General features: G+C 43.4%; 1 protein-coding gene across 1 annotated transcript; it reads left to right on the forward strand.

The window, feature by feature from the left end:
- Nucleotides 1-1,879: 1,879 nt before the first annotated feature.
- On the forward strand, nucleotides 1,880-12,029 carry LOC121537109 (heparan sulfate glucosamine 3-O-sulfotransferase 1-like). The gene is made up of 2 exons (XM_041844888.2): nucleotides 1,880-2,314; nucleotides 10,629-12,029. Exon 2 carries the CDS (start codon nucleotides 10,753-10,755, stop codon nucleotides 11,692-11,694), a length of 942 nt encoding a protein of 313 aa, XP_041700822.2. The 5' UTR covers nucleotides 1,880-2,314; nucleotides 10,629-10,752; the 3' UTR covers nucleotides 11,695-12,029.
- The last annotated feature ends 4,516 nt before the right edge of the window (nucleotides 12,030-16,545 follow it).

The raw sequence follows: 16,545 nt of genomic DNA on the forward strand, positions 1-16,545 counted from the left end.
CAGTATGTGCGCCAGCTTTGGGCCGGGGACCCATGCGTATACTGGGCCAGAAAAACAAAGTATGTGGCCCACAACTGCGCCGGAGTAATTTTGCTAACTGGGCAGCTACTACCTTATCTGCACTACTGGTAACGTATTTGCATAGGGGCATACCCCTTGCTCTTTATTTTATATATTTTGGGCTCATTCATAAACATATAACTAAACAGTAAAATCAAAGTTATAGTATTTCCCCCTACTTCTGCTTGATACTCCCATTGCTTCCCATTCATTTCCACATAGGCTACATACTGTACAGTGCATGCATATTTGAGTTTGTGACTGAGCCTAGTCCTGTTCATTCCAATGAAGGAATTACTTCAGCTGTAGCCTACTCTATGCATTACAGAGATTCTGATTTTACAACAGTAAATAACAATCAAGTACATTCGCTCCGTTGAGCAATTTTGACCCTTTGCCCCACTTTGGCAATAGGTCCATCTACATAGTTTCTCACCAGATTGTTGCAGACATTCCCATGCTGAGAGAAAGGACACTCATGAGTGGCTCACAGGGAACTGTCACCATCTTTGCTAATTTGAGAAAATGTGTCTGTGTACAGTAACCCTGAACGACTTAATAATGTATTGTTGTCTTTTTTGTTTCTGGATACAAATCAGAGAGTGAAAATGAAATGTGTCATTTTAACAGTGTGGCTCAGCATTGAGCACTGGCTGGCACACACGGTTAAACTCACCGTCAAAATAATGTACACAAGTTCTATTTGGATTTTCGAATGGTCGTGATTTTCAGAGGCAGGAGAAAGTACTGAATCATAAAAATTGGTTTCTGGGAAGTTGCGATTGTCCACCTAGTGTCAACAGGTGTGATTATGCAGCCTGGTTTTGTACCCACAGTTACACTTGCACTATCATGGACCAAAGACATATGGAGATGGAAGAGGTCTCCTTCATTCACTGTCCATCATTTGTGGAAAAGGCCTATATGTTTTTCTGTTTCATTGTAAGCCTTGATTGACCTACATGGCCAGACAACCCCTTGAGTTTGATCTTTCTTCACAAAGTGCAGAGATTTCATCTCAGTATTTGATTATAATATCACTCAAAACTGCTCCTCTGAAAGTTGATTGAATATGCTAAACATTTGGCGGTCTTGGTCTATAAAAACGTTCAATGTATATGATTGACATAAATCAAGCTGTCTTATAGGCTTGTGTGACACTATGGCTTATGTAAACATTATAACTGTGACAACACTGGATATATCTGATTCATAACGTCTCAAAGTGTACACTAGCTGATAAACTAACTCTGTTTATCCAGCTTCAAGTGTTATTTGCCTGCACCTGTAACACAGTCACACATTGACAGATCAAACTTCATGATTTTGCTGCCCTACTTTGTCCGAAATTCACCCGAAAGATGTCAGAAATCAGAACGACATGTATGCCTACTTACTCATTATCATTTCCATAAACTTTATCTGTCATTACCTGCAGACTAATGCCTCGATTACACCGACAGTGTTTTGCATTTTGATACATCAAAAGTACATTCATTTCCAATGGAACGCTGCGTTTGCCTTGCAGCTTTGTGTTGCAGAGGCAGTTACAGTGCGTTCTGTGTGGTTCATATGTTGGCTTTATCGAATTTATGCGTCAAACTGTATGCTTAGAGGGCTTGACAGAAATGGTAGCAGAAGGTGAATGTTGAACTTTTCTTGCACACATATCCAAATGATACTGCGTAACATTTTGCGCAAATCAATGTTGGTGTGATCGAGGCGTGAGTCACAAAGGGGGAGTGGTCTCCAAAGTGTGTAATGTGGGCGCGTGAGCCAAGAGCCAGCTGAAACTCCAAAACAGGAGGAATCACAGGAGCTCGCAACACTAGAAGAAGAGGGACGTGTAAGTAAAGTTGATCACCGACACTGTCAAGCTGCAGCAGTATTTGCGATTTTTGATGAATCTGGAATAGATTTTCACACTGGTGGATCCCTGACTTCCCACTGGGCACAGATGTCAGTTAAATGTCATTTATTTTTATTTTACATTTGGTTGAGTTGTCAACTATTGTGAATTCAACTTGAAATCAACAAAACGTTTCACCATGTTATTGAATATAGGTCAAAAGTTAGGTTAAAAAAAGACGATATCTTTCCATGTTGATTCAAGATCATCGCATAGATTTTGGGGTTGAAAGACGTTGATTCAACCAGTTTTTGCACAGTGGGTTCATTTTTAAAGGACTCTCCCTCACCAAGAACATTGAAAAGGATTGCGCAATGAATTGTGGTTCATTTGACAAATACAAAGGTAAGATTTATATCGCATTCCAATGGTAGAACTGAAAGCTAAAAGGGCAGATGAGGAATGCTTTGTTATATTGCTCCAAACATGAGAGGCATGCTGACTATCTGTTTTGTAGGGGTTTGAACATGTAGAAAAATGGCATACCTATCTACATATGTTTGACACAGGCACGTGCACAGATAGGTGCCAACCCACTGGGCTCAGAGGTAAATTCAACATCTATTCCACATTGGTCAACGTCATTTCAGTTGAAGCAACGTTGATTCAACCAGTGTGTGCCCAGTGGGAACTGCCCTTTTGGGTGATGGTATAATTATAAATTTTTTGTATACAGTTTTTGTTGTTGTTCTGAACCCACTGCCCCCAAGTCGTCGTTAAGTTCGCAACCCCCCTCCCCGTCCATTCGTCTGCCCTGTATGGCGATTGCGTGCGCGCTGCGCCGGTATCCAAACATGCATGGCTTGAAATGTGTTCACCGGTTGGCTGTGTGTACCAAGCTACCTAGCCACAGCAGCATAACATTTGATTAACACATGACAACACTTGATTTGCATCATCAATATTCAGTCTGGTTGGCTGATAGCCTACTCTACATGCAGCAGCACCATTTATATCCTAATAGAATCATAGGTGTGGGAAGGGTGCAGGAGGGGCTGCAGCACCCCTGGTAAATTCACATAAATATGCCAAAGTTATACAATCACTGCTGTCTGTTGAGAAATAAATGAAATAATTCAGAATAGCCTACTACACCATGAGTAGACCTATAATTTAGCCACGGAGGATCAATCGGTTTTTTTTTTTTAAATAGCCTAGCTGTGGATTGTGTGTAGCCCAATAACAAGGTATAGCTTACAGTCAGGAACGCACAGCAAATCTGTCAGTGAACAGCATCCAGACAAACTGACCTTTTGCAATGTGTCAAATACAATCGCGGGAAAACACAAGTTGGAAAGCAAATGGCTCCTGCTGAAAAGTGAAGACTCTATTCTGTCTGCTGTAGGCTACCAAAATATTGGCTTCCCCAGTGATTTTACCCACACACCGCTACTGGAATCTGGAAAGCTTTTTTAGGACTAATTGGGTAGTGCATCATCAGTTCCTCTTGTCATGTTAGTCATTGCATACCTTAGAGAGCAATTTATAACTACAACTAAAGTTGTTTTATTTAGGTTTTTTAGCCGATAGATATTGTTGTAATTTTTGCATCACTCAAATATTACATGAATACACATTAGAAATGGCAAAATATAAAGAACTGCAAGAAAATGAGCTTTAAAACTGCAACATTTCCTTTGCACCCCATGACAAAATGTGTAGAATTGCAGGAAATAAGGTTTAAACCTGCAAAATTCTCGCCACCAACAAGAGGGGTGTGAACAGTTTGTGTCATGAACAGTGCTTGTGCCCGTAGAAATAAAGATGGTGCGTGTGCGGGATATTCCCCAAACCTGGAAGGGAGGACCCGAGTGAAAACGTTTTGGAACCCCTGTTTATATTGGTATTTATTAAGGATCCCTGGGGGTCCAGCAACATTAAGGCAGTTATATACAATTTAAAATATTACATGATATTACATTTCATAATACTTTTCACAACACATTAAGTGTGATCCCTCAGGCCACTACGCTACTACAATACAAATCTATGTGTACGTGTGTGTAGAGTGCGTGTCTTATGTGTCTGTGTCTGTGCCTGTGTGTGTGTCTCTTCACAGTCCCCGCTGTTCCATAAGGAGTATTTTTATCTGTTATAGACTATAAGCACAGTAAAGGTTATAGGGCTAGTTAATTATTGCCTACTATAATATATTATCACTCAGTTTCCTTTCTTCTGCAGACTATTGCGCTTGCATTCTTATTTTTACATATTATTTTTAGAAACTACACTAAGTACTTGATTGACACCCCGTTTACAGTGACCATACATCTAAAGAAACCTATAATATCTCAGAATCTCAGGTTCCCCTTATTTATGTCTTGAAAGTCTGTATGATCTATTGTATCTCTATTTAGTGTTAAATAGAGATTGGGAGAAACCAATTGATTTCTGTTTAACAAATCAAAGTAATATTGCAATTAAGCATCATGCACATCATACTACATCAGAGTAATTTACATAATTATTTAATCATGCAATACAATAGTTGGTTTCTATTTTATTAGCACTCTGGAAAGATACACTACATGAACAAAAGTATGTGGACACCTGTTCGTCGAACATCTCATTCCAAAATAATGGGCGTTAATATGGAGGTGGTCCCCCCTTTGCTGCTATAACAGCCTCCAGTCTTCTGGGAAGGCTTTCCAATAGATGTTGGAACATTGCTGTGGGGAATTCCTTCCATTCAGTCACAAGAGCATTAGTGAGGTCGGGCACTGATGTTGGGCGATTTAGAACTGGCTTGCAGTCGGCGTTCCAATTCATCCCAAAGGTGTTTGATGGAGTTGAGGTCAGGGCTCTGTGCAGGCCAGTCAAGTTCTTCCACACCGATCTCAACAAACCATTTCTGTATGGACCTCGCTTTGTGCACAGGGGCATCGTCATGCTGAAACAGGAAAGGGCCTTCCCCAAACTGTTACCACAAAGTTGGAAGCACAGAATCGTCTAGAATGTCATTGTATGCTGTAGCGTTAGATTAAGGAGCCTAGCCCGAACCATGAAAAACAGCCCCAGACCATTATTCCTCCTCCACCACACTTTACAGTTGGCACTAAGCACTGGGGCAGGTAGCGTTGTCCTGGCATCCGCCAAACCCAGATTCTTCCGTCGGACTGCCAGATGGTAAAATGTGATTCATCACTCCAGAGATCGCGTTTCCACTGCTCCAGAGTTCAATGGCGGCAAGCTTTACACCACTCCAGCCGACGCTTGGAATTGCGCATGGTAATCTTAGGCTTGCGTGGGGCTGCTCGGCCATGGAAACCCATTTCACGAAGCTCGCGACTAACAGTTATTGTGCTGACGTTGCTTCCAGAGGCAGTTTGGAACTCGGTTGTGAGTGTTTAATATCGAGGACAGACGATTTTTACACACTACGCGCTTCAGCACTCAGCGGTCCCGTTCTGTGAGCTTGTGTGGCCTACCACTTCACGGCTGAGCCGTTGTTGCTCCTAGATGTTTCCACTTCACAATAACAGCATTTACAGTTGACCGGGGCAACTCTAGTAGGGCACACATTTTACAAATTGACTTGTTGGAAAGGTTGGATCCTATGACGGTGCCACGTTGAAAGTCACTGAGCTCTTCAGTAAGGCCATTCTACTACCAGTGTTAGGCTATGGAGATTGCATGGCTGTGTGCTCGATTTTATACACCGGTCAGCAACTTGTGTGGCTGAAATAGCCAAATCCACTAATTTGAAGGGGTGTCCACATACTTTTGTATATATCGTATATGAACACTGTGATGAGAGATTGACAGGTAGATGAGTTCTGTCATCTATACATGACAACTGTGGTCCTCTGTAGCTCAGCTGGCAGAGCACGGCGCTTGTAACGCCAAGGTAGTGGGTTCGATTCCCGGGACCACCCATACACAAAAATGTATGCACGCACGACTGTAAGTCGCTTTGGATAAAAGCGTCTGCTAAATGGCATTTTATTATATTATATAGAGCTCTGCGCAAACTAAAGAATTTACACTTGCACGCAGCATACTAGATTGATTTTGAGCTCTTGTAAGCATGCATGAGGGCATACAATATACTGAGCCTGGGGGGATTGGTCTTATTTATTTACTTCAAAATCAAATCAAGAAGGTCATTCTGAGAGAGATACTTACTTACTTACTTATTTACATTTACATTTTCGTCATTTAGCAGACGCTCTTATCCAGAGCGACTTACAAATTGGTGCATTCACCTAATGATAGCCAGTGGGACAACCACTTAACAATATATATATATATATATATATATATATATATATATATATATATATATATATATATATATATTTGAAGAAAAACATTTTTGGGGGGGTAGGGGGAAGGTAGAAGGATTACTTTTATCCTATCCTAGGTATTCTTTAAAGAGGTGGGGTTTCAAGTGTCTCCGGAAGGTGGTGAGTGACTCCGCTGTCCTAGCGTCGTGAGGGAGCTTGTTCCACCATTGGGGTGCCAGAGCAGCGAACAGTTTTGACTAGGCTGAGCGGGAACTGTGCTTCCGCAGATGTAGGGGGGCCAGCAGGCCAGAGGTGGATGAACGCAATGCCTCGTTTGGGTGTAGGGACTGATCAGAGCCTGAAGATACGGAGGTGCCGTTCCCCTCACAGCTCCGTAGGCAAGCACCATGGTCTTGTAGCAGATGCGGGCTTCAACTGGAGGCCAGTGGAGTGTGCGGAGGAGCGGGGTGACGTGAGAGAACTTGGGAAGGTTGAACACCAGACCGGCTGCAGCGTTCTGGATGAGTTGTAGGGGTTTAATGGCACAGGCAGGGAGCCCAGTCAACAGCGAGTTGCAGTAATCCAGACGGGAGATGACAAGTTCCTGGATTAGGACCTGTGCCGCTTCCTGTATAAGGTAGGGTCGTGCTCTACGAATGTTGTAGAGCATGAACCTACAGGATCGGGTCACGGCTTTGATGTTAGTGGAGAACGACAGGGTCACACCAAGGTTCTTTGCACTCTGGGAGGAGGGCACAACGGAGTTGTCAACCATGATGGCGAGATCATGGAGCGAGCAGTCCTTCCCCGGGAGGAAGAGCAGCTCCGTCTTGTCGAGGTTCAGCTTGAGGTGGTGATCCGTCATCCACACTGATATGTCTGCCAGACATGCAGAGATGCGATTCACCACCTGGTTATCAGAAGGGGGAAAGGAGAAGATTAATTGTGTGTCGTCTGCGTAGCAATGATAGGAGAGACCATGTGAGGATATGACAGAGCCAAGTGACTTGGTGTATAGAGAGAATAGGAGAGGGCCTAGAACTGAGCCCTGGGGGACACCAGTGGTGAGAGCAAGTGGTGCGGAGACAGATTCTCGCCACGCCACCTGGTAGGAGCGACCTGTGAGGTAGGATGCAATCCAAGAGTGAGCCGCGCCGGAGATGCCCAACTCGGAGAGGGTGGAGAGGAGGATCTGATGGTTCACAGTATCAAAGGCAGCAGATAGGTCTAGAAGGATGAGAGCAGAGGAGAGAGAGTTAGCTTTAGCAGTGCGGAGAGCCTCCGTGACACAGAGAAGAGCAGTCTCAGTTGAATGACCAGTCTTGAAACCTGACTGCTTTGGATCAAGAAGGTCATTCTGAGAGAGATAGCAGGAGAGTTGGCTAAAGACGGCACGCTCAAGAGTTTTGGAGAGAAAAGAAAGAAGGGATACTGGTCTGTAGTTGTTGACATCGGAGGGATCGAGTGTAGGTTTTTTGAGAAGGGGTGCAACTCTCGCTCTCTTGAAGACGGAAGGGACATAGCCAGTGGTCAAGGATGAGTTGATGAGCGAGATGAAGTAAGGGAGAACGTCTCCGGAAATGGTCTGGAGAAGAGAGGAGGGGATAGGGTCAAGCTGGCAGGTTGTTGGGCGGCCGGCCGTCACAAGTCCAAGATTTCATCTGGAGAGAGAAGGGAGAAAGAAATTAAAGCATAGGGTAGGGCAGTGTAAGCAGGACCAGCGGGTCATTTGACTTAATAAATGAGGATCGGATGTCTTCAACCTTCTTTTCAAAATGGTTGACGAAGTCATCCACAGAGAGGGAGGGGGGAGGAGGAGGAGGATTCAGCAGGGAGGAGAAGGTGGTAAAGAGCTTCCTAGGGTTAGAGGCATAGGCTTGAAATTTAGAGTGGTAGAAAGTGGCTTTAGCAGCAGAAACAGAGGAAGAACATGTAGAGAGGAGGGAGTGAAAAGATGACAGGTCGGCAGGGAGTCTAGTTTTCCTCCATTTCCGCTCGGCTGCCCGGAGCCCTGTTCTGTGAGCTCGCAATGAGTCGTCAAGCCACGGAGCAGGAGTGGAGGACCGAGCCGGCCGGGAGGATAGGGGACATAGAGAGTCAAAAGATGCAGAAATGGAGGAGAGGAGGGTTGAGGAGGCATAATCAGGAGATTGGAGGGAGAAGGATTGAGCAGAGGGAAGTGATGATAGGATGGAAGAGGAGAGAGTAGCGGGAGAGAGAGTGCGAAGGTCGCGACGGCGCATTACCATCTGAGTAGGGGCAGAGTGAGTAGTGTTGGAGGAGAGCGAGAGAGAAAAGGATACAAAGTAGTGGTCGGAGATTTAGAGGGGAGTTGCAGTGAGATTAGTAGAAGAACAGCATCTAGTAAAGATGAGGTCAAGCGTATTGCCTGCAACAGTGATACAGTGAGAGGGTGAGGTCAAAAGAGGAGAGGAGTGGAAAGAAGGAGGCAGAGAGAAATGAGTCAAAGGTAGACGTAGGGAGGTTAAAGTCACCCAGAACTGTGAGGGGTGAGCCATCCTCTGGAAATGAACTTATCAAGGTGTCAAGCTCATTGATGAACTCTCCAAGGGAACCTGGAGGGCGATAAATGATAAGGATGATAAGCTTGAATGGGCTAGTGACTGTGACAGCATGGAATTCAAATGAGGAGATAGACAGATGGGTCAGGGGAGAAAGAGAGAATGTCCACTTGGGAGAGATGAGGATTCCTGTGCCACCACCCCACTGACCAGATGCTCTCGGGGTATGCGAGAACACATGGTCAGATGAGGAGAGAGCAGTAGGAGTAGCAGTGTTTTCTGTGGTAATCCATGTTTCTGTCAGCGCCAAGAAGTCGATGGACTGGAGGTAGCATAGGCTGAGATGAACTCTGCCTTGTTGGCCGCAGAACGGCAGTTCCAGTGGCTGCCGGAGACCTGGAACTCCACGTGGGTCGTGCGTGCAGGGACCACCAGGTTAGAGAGGCAGCTGCCACGCGGTGTGAGGCGTTTGTATGGCCTGTGCGGAGAGGAGAGAACAGGGATAGACAGACACATAGTTGACAGGCTACAGAAAAGGCTACACTAATGCAAAGGAGATCGGAATGAAATTAACTAAACATATGGGGAAGCGAGGCCTCCCTCACTAACCTTTCACTGAAACACTCAAATACAACTCTTCCAACTTCCACTTTAGAAATTATAATTGTTGTAATCTACAGTAGTTCAATGTTTCCAGGAATAGACTAACTTGGTTTATTCAGCTAGCTAACTTGGTACAGTATTTTTCTGTGAAAACCGCCCAGGGCACCGTATCCTATGACGCCGTAGCTAACTAGCATGCTAGCATCCAATAACACACGGTTTAGCAACAATACTTGGTTACAACAAACTACCAATGGATCATTAATGTCCGTGTCTAGTTCCTTTCATAACGCAGAAGTAATTAAACGTTGGCTAGCTAGCACAAAGTCAGTCATGCTAGCTACACAAGTGGACTACACATCTCGAATGTTCAGAAAGTGAAGCTTACGTTGCAAAATTCTCATTGACTAAAATGATACAGTACTGCTAGCTGGTAATGTTGGCTAGCTAGCAGTGGCTGCGGTGTTAACTGTTTGAAAATGTAGCTGGCTAGCTAACCTCGATAGTTTCTCTATACTACACCTTTGTCTTTGATACCAAGACAACTATGTAGCTAGCTAACTTTACACTAATCAAATCGTTCCGTTGAAATGTATTTAGTTGCTACAGTACTGCTAGCTGGTAGAGTTGGCCAGCTAGCAGTGGCTGCAGTGTTGACTTAGTATGGAAAACGGCGTCGCTGCGAACGAATGTAGCTGGCTAACATTACGCTAATCAAATCAAATAGTTCCGTTGTAATGTATTTGGTTGCTACAGTACTGCTAGCTGGTAAGTTTGGCTAGCTAGCAGTGGCTGCGGTGTTGACTGCTAGCTGGTAAAGTGGGCTATAACTACCTACAATAACTACCTAGATAAACTATCTACAATACCTTCAATACCTACCTACAATAATTACAGGTACTCTTAAGCGTGAAATAACATTGGAAACAAATATCCACAGTTGCTAACAGTTACCAAATTACCAGTAGCTACCCGCTAGCTAGCTAGCTTTATTGGTCCAGGTAGTGGGTTAGCTAGCTAGCCTCGTGCTTCACCGGGCTCAGCCGAATACGCTACAATACTTACCTACAATAACTACCTACAATAACTACCTGGATAAACTACCTACAATACCTAACTACAATACCTACCTACAATCTAAATGCATGGTTTAAGCTTTACTCTACACATATAAAGAAGAAGCGAAGCTTACCTCCCCGCTTAGAGAAACACAACCTCACCCCATCGCCTCCTCGCCTACCAACTAACACTTATCAGCTGCAGTGTCAAGTGTCATCTAATCACACCTCTGTTCTTTTTTCCTGGCAGTGTTGCTGTAATCAACAGAGAAGAGGCACCATTTTTCTTTCTCGTCCTCAGCTGCTCTTTCAATGTGGAATACCGTTTTGCTCCTTTCATCAGGCTGAAATCCACCAGGTTGAGGACCTCCCTCATGGCGGCCTTTTTCTTCGGGCTGCTCCTCTTCGCGTTGCAGTCACCCCCTATCCCCTCCAGCTCCGCGGAGAGGGGCGACGGTGACCGGAGACCCCCTCCGTCCTTCACCGCCTCTTCCCCCCTGGCCCTTAACAACACCGGGGCCACTGGTCACCCCAACGGAACCTTCCAGCAGTTGCCCCACATCATCATCATCGGCGTGCGGAAGGGCGGCACGCGGGCGCTCATCGAGATGCTCAGCCTGCACAGCGCGGTGGCGGCAGCCGAGAACGAGGTGCATTTTTTCGACTGGGAGAGCCACTTCAAGAAGGGCATACCCTGGTATCTCAGCCAGATGCCCTTCTCCCTCTCCGACCAGCTGACCGTGGAGAAAACCCCTGCCTATTTCACCTCCAGCATGGTGCCCGAACGCATCCATTGCATGAAACCGGACATCAAGCTGATGCTCATTCTCCGGGACCCAACCGATCGGGTTCTGTCGGACTACACCCAGGTCTTCTACAACCATCTGCAGAAGCACAAGCGCTACCAGCCCATTGAGTCGGTGCTGGTGAAGGACGGAGAGATCAACCTAGGATACAAAGCACTCAACCGCAGCCTGTACCACCTGCACCTTCGGAACTGGCTACATTACTTCCCCCTAGAGAGCATCCATGTGGTGGATGGGGATAAGCTGATCAGGGACCCCTTCCCGGAGATGAAGAGAGTTGAGAAGTTCCTGAACCTAGAACCGCAGATAAACGCATCTAACTTCTACTTTAACAAGACTAAAGGGTTCTACTGCCTGAGGGACCATGGGCAAGAGCGTTGTTTACATAACTCTAAGGGCAGGGCGCACCCTCACGTGGCTCCCGCCATCCTCCACAAACTCTACCGATTCTTTCATGAACCCAATAGGAAGTTATTTAAGCTGGTGGGCCGAACATTCAACTGGAACTGAGTTGTTGTTTGGTTGTGTCTTTGCATAACAATACAGACAGAGCCTGTTTCGGGCGTGTTTGTATTACCCACAGTTCTGACTCTCATGTCAAAGAGCTAATGCTGAAGCTAGTGTACAGAATATAAAATATACAGTGCCCTCTGTAATTATTGTAACAGTGAAGCATTTTTTCTACTTTGGCTCTATACTTCAAAACTTTGGATTTAAAATCAAACAATGACTGAGAGGTTAAAGTGCAGACTGTCAGCTTTAATTTGAGTGTATTTCCATCCATGTCGGGTGACCATTTAGAAATTACAGCACTTTTTGTACGTAGTCCCTCCATTTTAGGGGAGCAAAAGTATTGGGACAATCACATACTGTATATGTATTAAAGTATTAAAAAGTTAAGTATTTGGTCCGATATTCATAGCAGGCAATGATTACATCAAGCTTGTGATTCTACAAATTTGTTGGATGCATTTGCTGTTTGTTTTGGTTGTGTTTCAGATTATTTTGTTCCCAATAGAAATGAATGGCAATCAGAATGAGTTTTCCCCACAAAAGGGCTTTATTACAAACATAAATACCCCCTCAGACGATCACCAAAGGTGAAGAAGACGGATGTGGACGTCCTGGGCTGGCGTGGTTACACATGGTCTGCGGATGTGACGCCGTGTGGACGTACTGCCAAATTCTCTAAAACGACGTTGGAGCCAGTTTACTGTAGAAAAATGAACATTCAGTTCTCTGGCAACAGTTCTGGTGGACATTCCTGCAGTCAGCACTTGATACATCTGTGGCACTGTGTTGTGCGACAAAATCGCACATTTTAAAGTGGTCTTTCATTGTCCCCAGCACAAGGTGCACCTGTGTAATGATAATGCTGTTTAATCAGTTTCTTGATATGCCACACCTGTCAGGAGGATGGATTATCTTGGCGAAGGGAAAATGCTCACTAACAGTGATATGTATAAGCAAATTCGTTCACAAGATTTGAGAGAAACAAGCGTTTTGTGTGTATGGAAAATGTCAGGGATTTTTTATTTCAGCTCATTAAACATTAGACCAACACTTTACATGTTGTGTTTACATTTTTGTTCAGTGTAGTTTTTTGGGGTATCTGTGCATTACTTCACAAAAAAAAAGACAACTTTTACTCCAATACATTCCTAATGAAATGTATACTTTTTGCTCTCATATATTTTTCCTGACACCAAAATGTACTCGTTACATTTAGAATGTTCAGGCAGGACAGAATTATGGTCCAATTCACACCTATAAATATAACGCATTGTCATCCCTACTGCCTCTGATCTGGCGTACTCACTAAACACAAACACTGCGTTTGTAAATTATGTCTGAGTGTTGGAGTGTGCCCCTGTCTGTCCGTAAATAAATTCAAAACACAATGAAATCGCACTGTCTGGTTTGCTTAATATAAGGAATTTGATGTATAGCATTTACTTTTGCGTTTTACTTTTATTCAAGTATGTCAATTGAGTACTTTTTCCACTGCTGTACTTAAGTACTTTTAAAACATTTTACATTTACATTTACATTTTACGTCATTTAGCAGACGCTCTTATCCAGATACTTGTAGACTTTTACCCAAGTAGTATTTTACTAGGTGACTTTTACTTGTGTCATTTTCTATTACGGTATTTTTACTGAAGTATGACAATTGAGTACTTTTTCCACCACTGGTTATTTTGTTGTTGTCATTTTCAGGCACATTCATACTGAATAGAGACAATATGTGTACTTTATGTTACTCAATGGATTCTTAAGCTAAGGGTCGAATAAGTATTATGGTCATTGCTATGTACACATCATGTACTGCTAAGTGTATATAGTGTACTGTAAATAATATTATATGATTTTTAAAAGTGAAGGATTAACACAGTAATAAAGATGGACTCATTTGTATTAGAATGGTTAAAAGGAGATGAACATTGAGAAAGATGAGATCTTTCACAAACATTTCAGACTCGGAATTGCTGCTTGGCCACCCTGCACATGGGTCTATAAACTAGGGTACCAGTGAGAATTTCCTACACTGGACACATTGCTACAGCTGTTGATAAGTCATTGATAATAATCTGCAATTTTTATCATGTCATTACATTAAGATGTAAGGGGGATCATAGCTATATTCAATAAAAATGCAATAAAATATACAAGTTGATTTAAAACCTAAAAATTAATTAAAAATGAAAAGCTGAAATGTCTGGAGTCAATAAGTATTCAGACCCTTTGTTATGGCAAGTCTAAATAAGTTCAGGAGCAAAAATGTGCGTAACAAGTCACATAATAAGTTGCATGGATTTTGGAATGACTACATCATCTCTGTACCCCCACACATACTTATCTGTACGGTCCCTCAGTCGAGTAGTGAATTTCAATCACATATTCAACCACAAAGACCAGGGAGGTTTTCCAATGCCTCGCAAAGAAGGGCACCTTTTGTTAGATGGGTAAAAGAAACCAGACATTGAATATCCCTTTGAGCATGGTGAAGTTATTACACTTTGGATGGTGTATCAATACACCCAGTCACTACAAAGATACAGGCGCCCTTCCTAACTCAGTTGCCGTAGAGGAAGGAAATCACTCAGGGATTTTACCATGAGGCCAATAGTGACTTTAAAACAGTTACATAGTTTAATGTCTGTGTAAGGAGAAAACTGAGGATGGATCACCAACATTGTAGTTACTCCACAATACTAACCTAAATAACAGAGTGAAAAGAAGGAAGCCTGTACAGAATACAAATATTCCAAAACATGCAATAAGGCACTAAAGTAAAACTGTAAAACATTTGGCGAAGAAATTAACTTTATGTCCTGAATACAAAGTGTTATGTTTGGGGCAAATCCAACATGACACATCACTGAGTACCACTCTTCATATTTTCAAGCATGGTGGTGGATGCATCATGTTATGAGTATAATTGTCATCAGCAAGGACTAGGGGGGTTTAGGATAAAAAGAAAGGGAATAGAGATAAGCACTGGCAAAATCCTTGAGGAAAACCTTTCCAACAGACACTGGGAGACAAATTCACCTTTCAGCAGGACAATAACCTAAAACACAAGGCCAAATATACAATGGAGTTGCTTACCGAGATGACGTTGAATGTTCCTGAGTGGCATAGTTACAGTTTTGACTTAAATTGGCATGAAAATCAATGGCACGACTTGAAAATGGCTGTCTAGCTATGATCAACAATCAACTTGCAGAGCTAAGCTATATGGAATTATTTTAAGAAGGTCATACCAAGGACCATTTAACTATTTGAGTTAGAATTTTAAGACCCCTTGAAGTATAAATATATACAGTGAGGGAAAAAAGTATTTGATCCCCTGCTGATTTTGTACGTTTGCCCACTGACAAAGACATGATCAGTCTATAATTTTAATGGTAGGTTTATTTGAACAGTGAGAGACAGAATAACAACAAAGAATCCAGAAAAACTCATGTCAAAAATGTTATAAATTGATTTGCATTTTAATGAGGGAAATAAGTATTTGACCCATCTGCAAAACATGACTTAGTACTTCGTGGCAAAACCCTTGTTGGCAATCACAGAGGTCAGACGTTTCTTGTAGTTGGCCACCAGGTTTGCACACATCTCAGGAGGGATTTTGTTCCACTCCTCTTTGCAGATCTTCTCCAAGTCATTAAGGTTTCGAGGCTGACGTTTGGCAAGTCGAACCTTCAGCTCCCTCCACAGATTTTCTATGGGATTAAGGTCTGGAGACTGGCTAGGCCACTCCAGGACCTTAATGTGCTTCTTCTTGAGCCACTCCTTTGTTGCCTTGGCCGTGTGTTTTGGGTCATTGTCATGCTGGAATACCCATCCACGACCCATTTTCAATGCCCTGGCTGAGGGAAGGAGGTTCTCACCCAAGATTTGACGGTACATGGCCCCGTCCATCGTCCCTTTGATGCAGTGAAGTTGTCCTGTCCCCTTAGCAGAAAAACACCCCCAAAGCATAATGTTTACACCTCCATGTTTGACGGTGGGGATGGTGTTCTTGGGGTCATAGGCAGCATTCCTCCTCCTCCAAACACGGCGAGTTGAGTTGATGCCAAATAACTAGATTTTGGTCTCATCTGACCACAACACTTTCACCCAGTTCTCCTCTGAATCATTCAGATGTTCATTGGCTAACTTCAGACGGGCCTGTATATGTGCTTTCTTGAACAGGGGGACCTTGCGGGCGCTGCAGGATTTCGGCGTAGTGTGTTACCAATTGTTTTCTTGGTGACTATGGTCCCAGCTGCCTTGAGATCATTGACAACATCCTCCCGTGTAGTTCTGGGCTGATTCCTCACTGTTCTCATGATTATTGCAACTCCACGAGGTGAGATCTTGCATGGAGCCCCAGGCCGAGGGAGATTGACAGTTATTTTGTGTTTCTTCCATTTGCAAATAATCGCACCAACTGTTGTCACCTTCTCACCAAGCTGCTTGGCGATGGTCTTGTAGCCCATTCCAGCCTTGTGTAGGTCTACAATCTTGTCCCTGACATCCTTGGAGAGCTCTTTAGTCTTGGTTATGGAGGAGAGTTTGGAATCTGATTGATTGATTGCTTCTGTGGACAGGTGTCTTTTATACAGGTATCAAGCTGAGATTAGGAGCACTCCTTTAAGAGTGTGCTCCTAATCTCAGCTCGTTACCTGTATAAAAGATACCTGGGAGCCAGAAATCTTTCTGATTGAGAGGGGGTAAAATACTTATTTCCCTCGTTAAAATGCAAATCAATTTATAACATTTTTGACATGCGTTTTTCTGGATTTTTTTGTTGTTATTCTGCCTCTCACTGTTCAAATAAACCTATCATTAAAATTATAGACTGATAATTTA

This window comes from Coregonus clupeaformis, chromosome 2 (genome assembly GCF_020615455.1).
Source record: "Coregonus clupeaformis isolate EN_2021a chromosome 2, ASM2061545v1, whole genome shotgun sequence".
Classification (NCBI taxonomy): domain Eukaryota; kingdom Metazoa; phylum Chordata; class Actinopteri; order Salmoniformes; family Salmonidae; genus Coregonus; species Coregonus clupeaformis.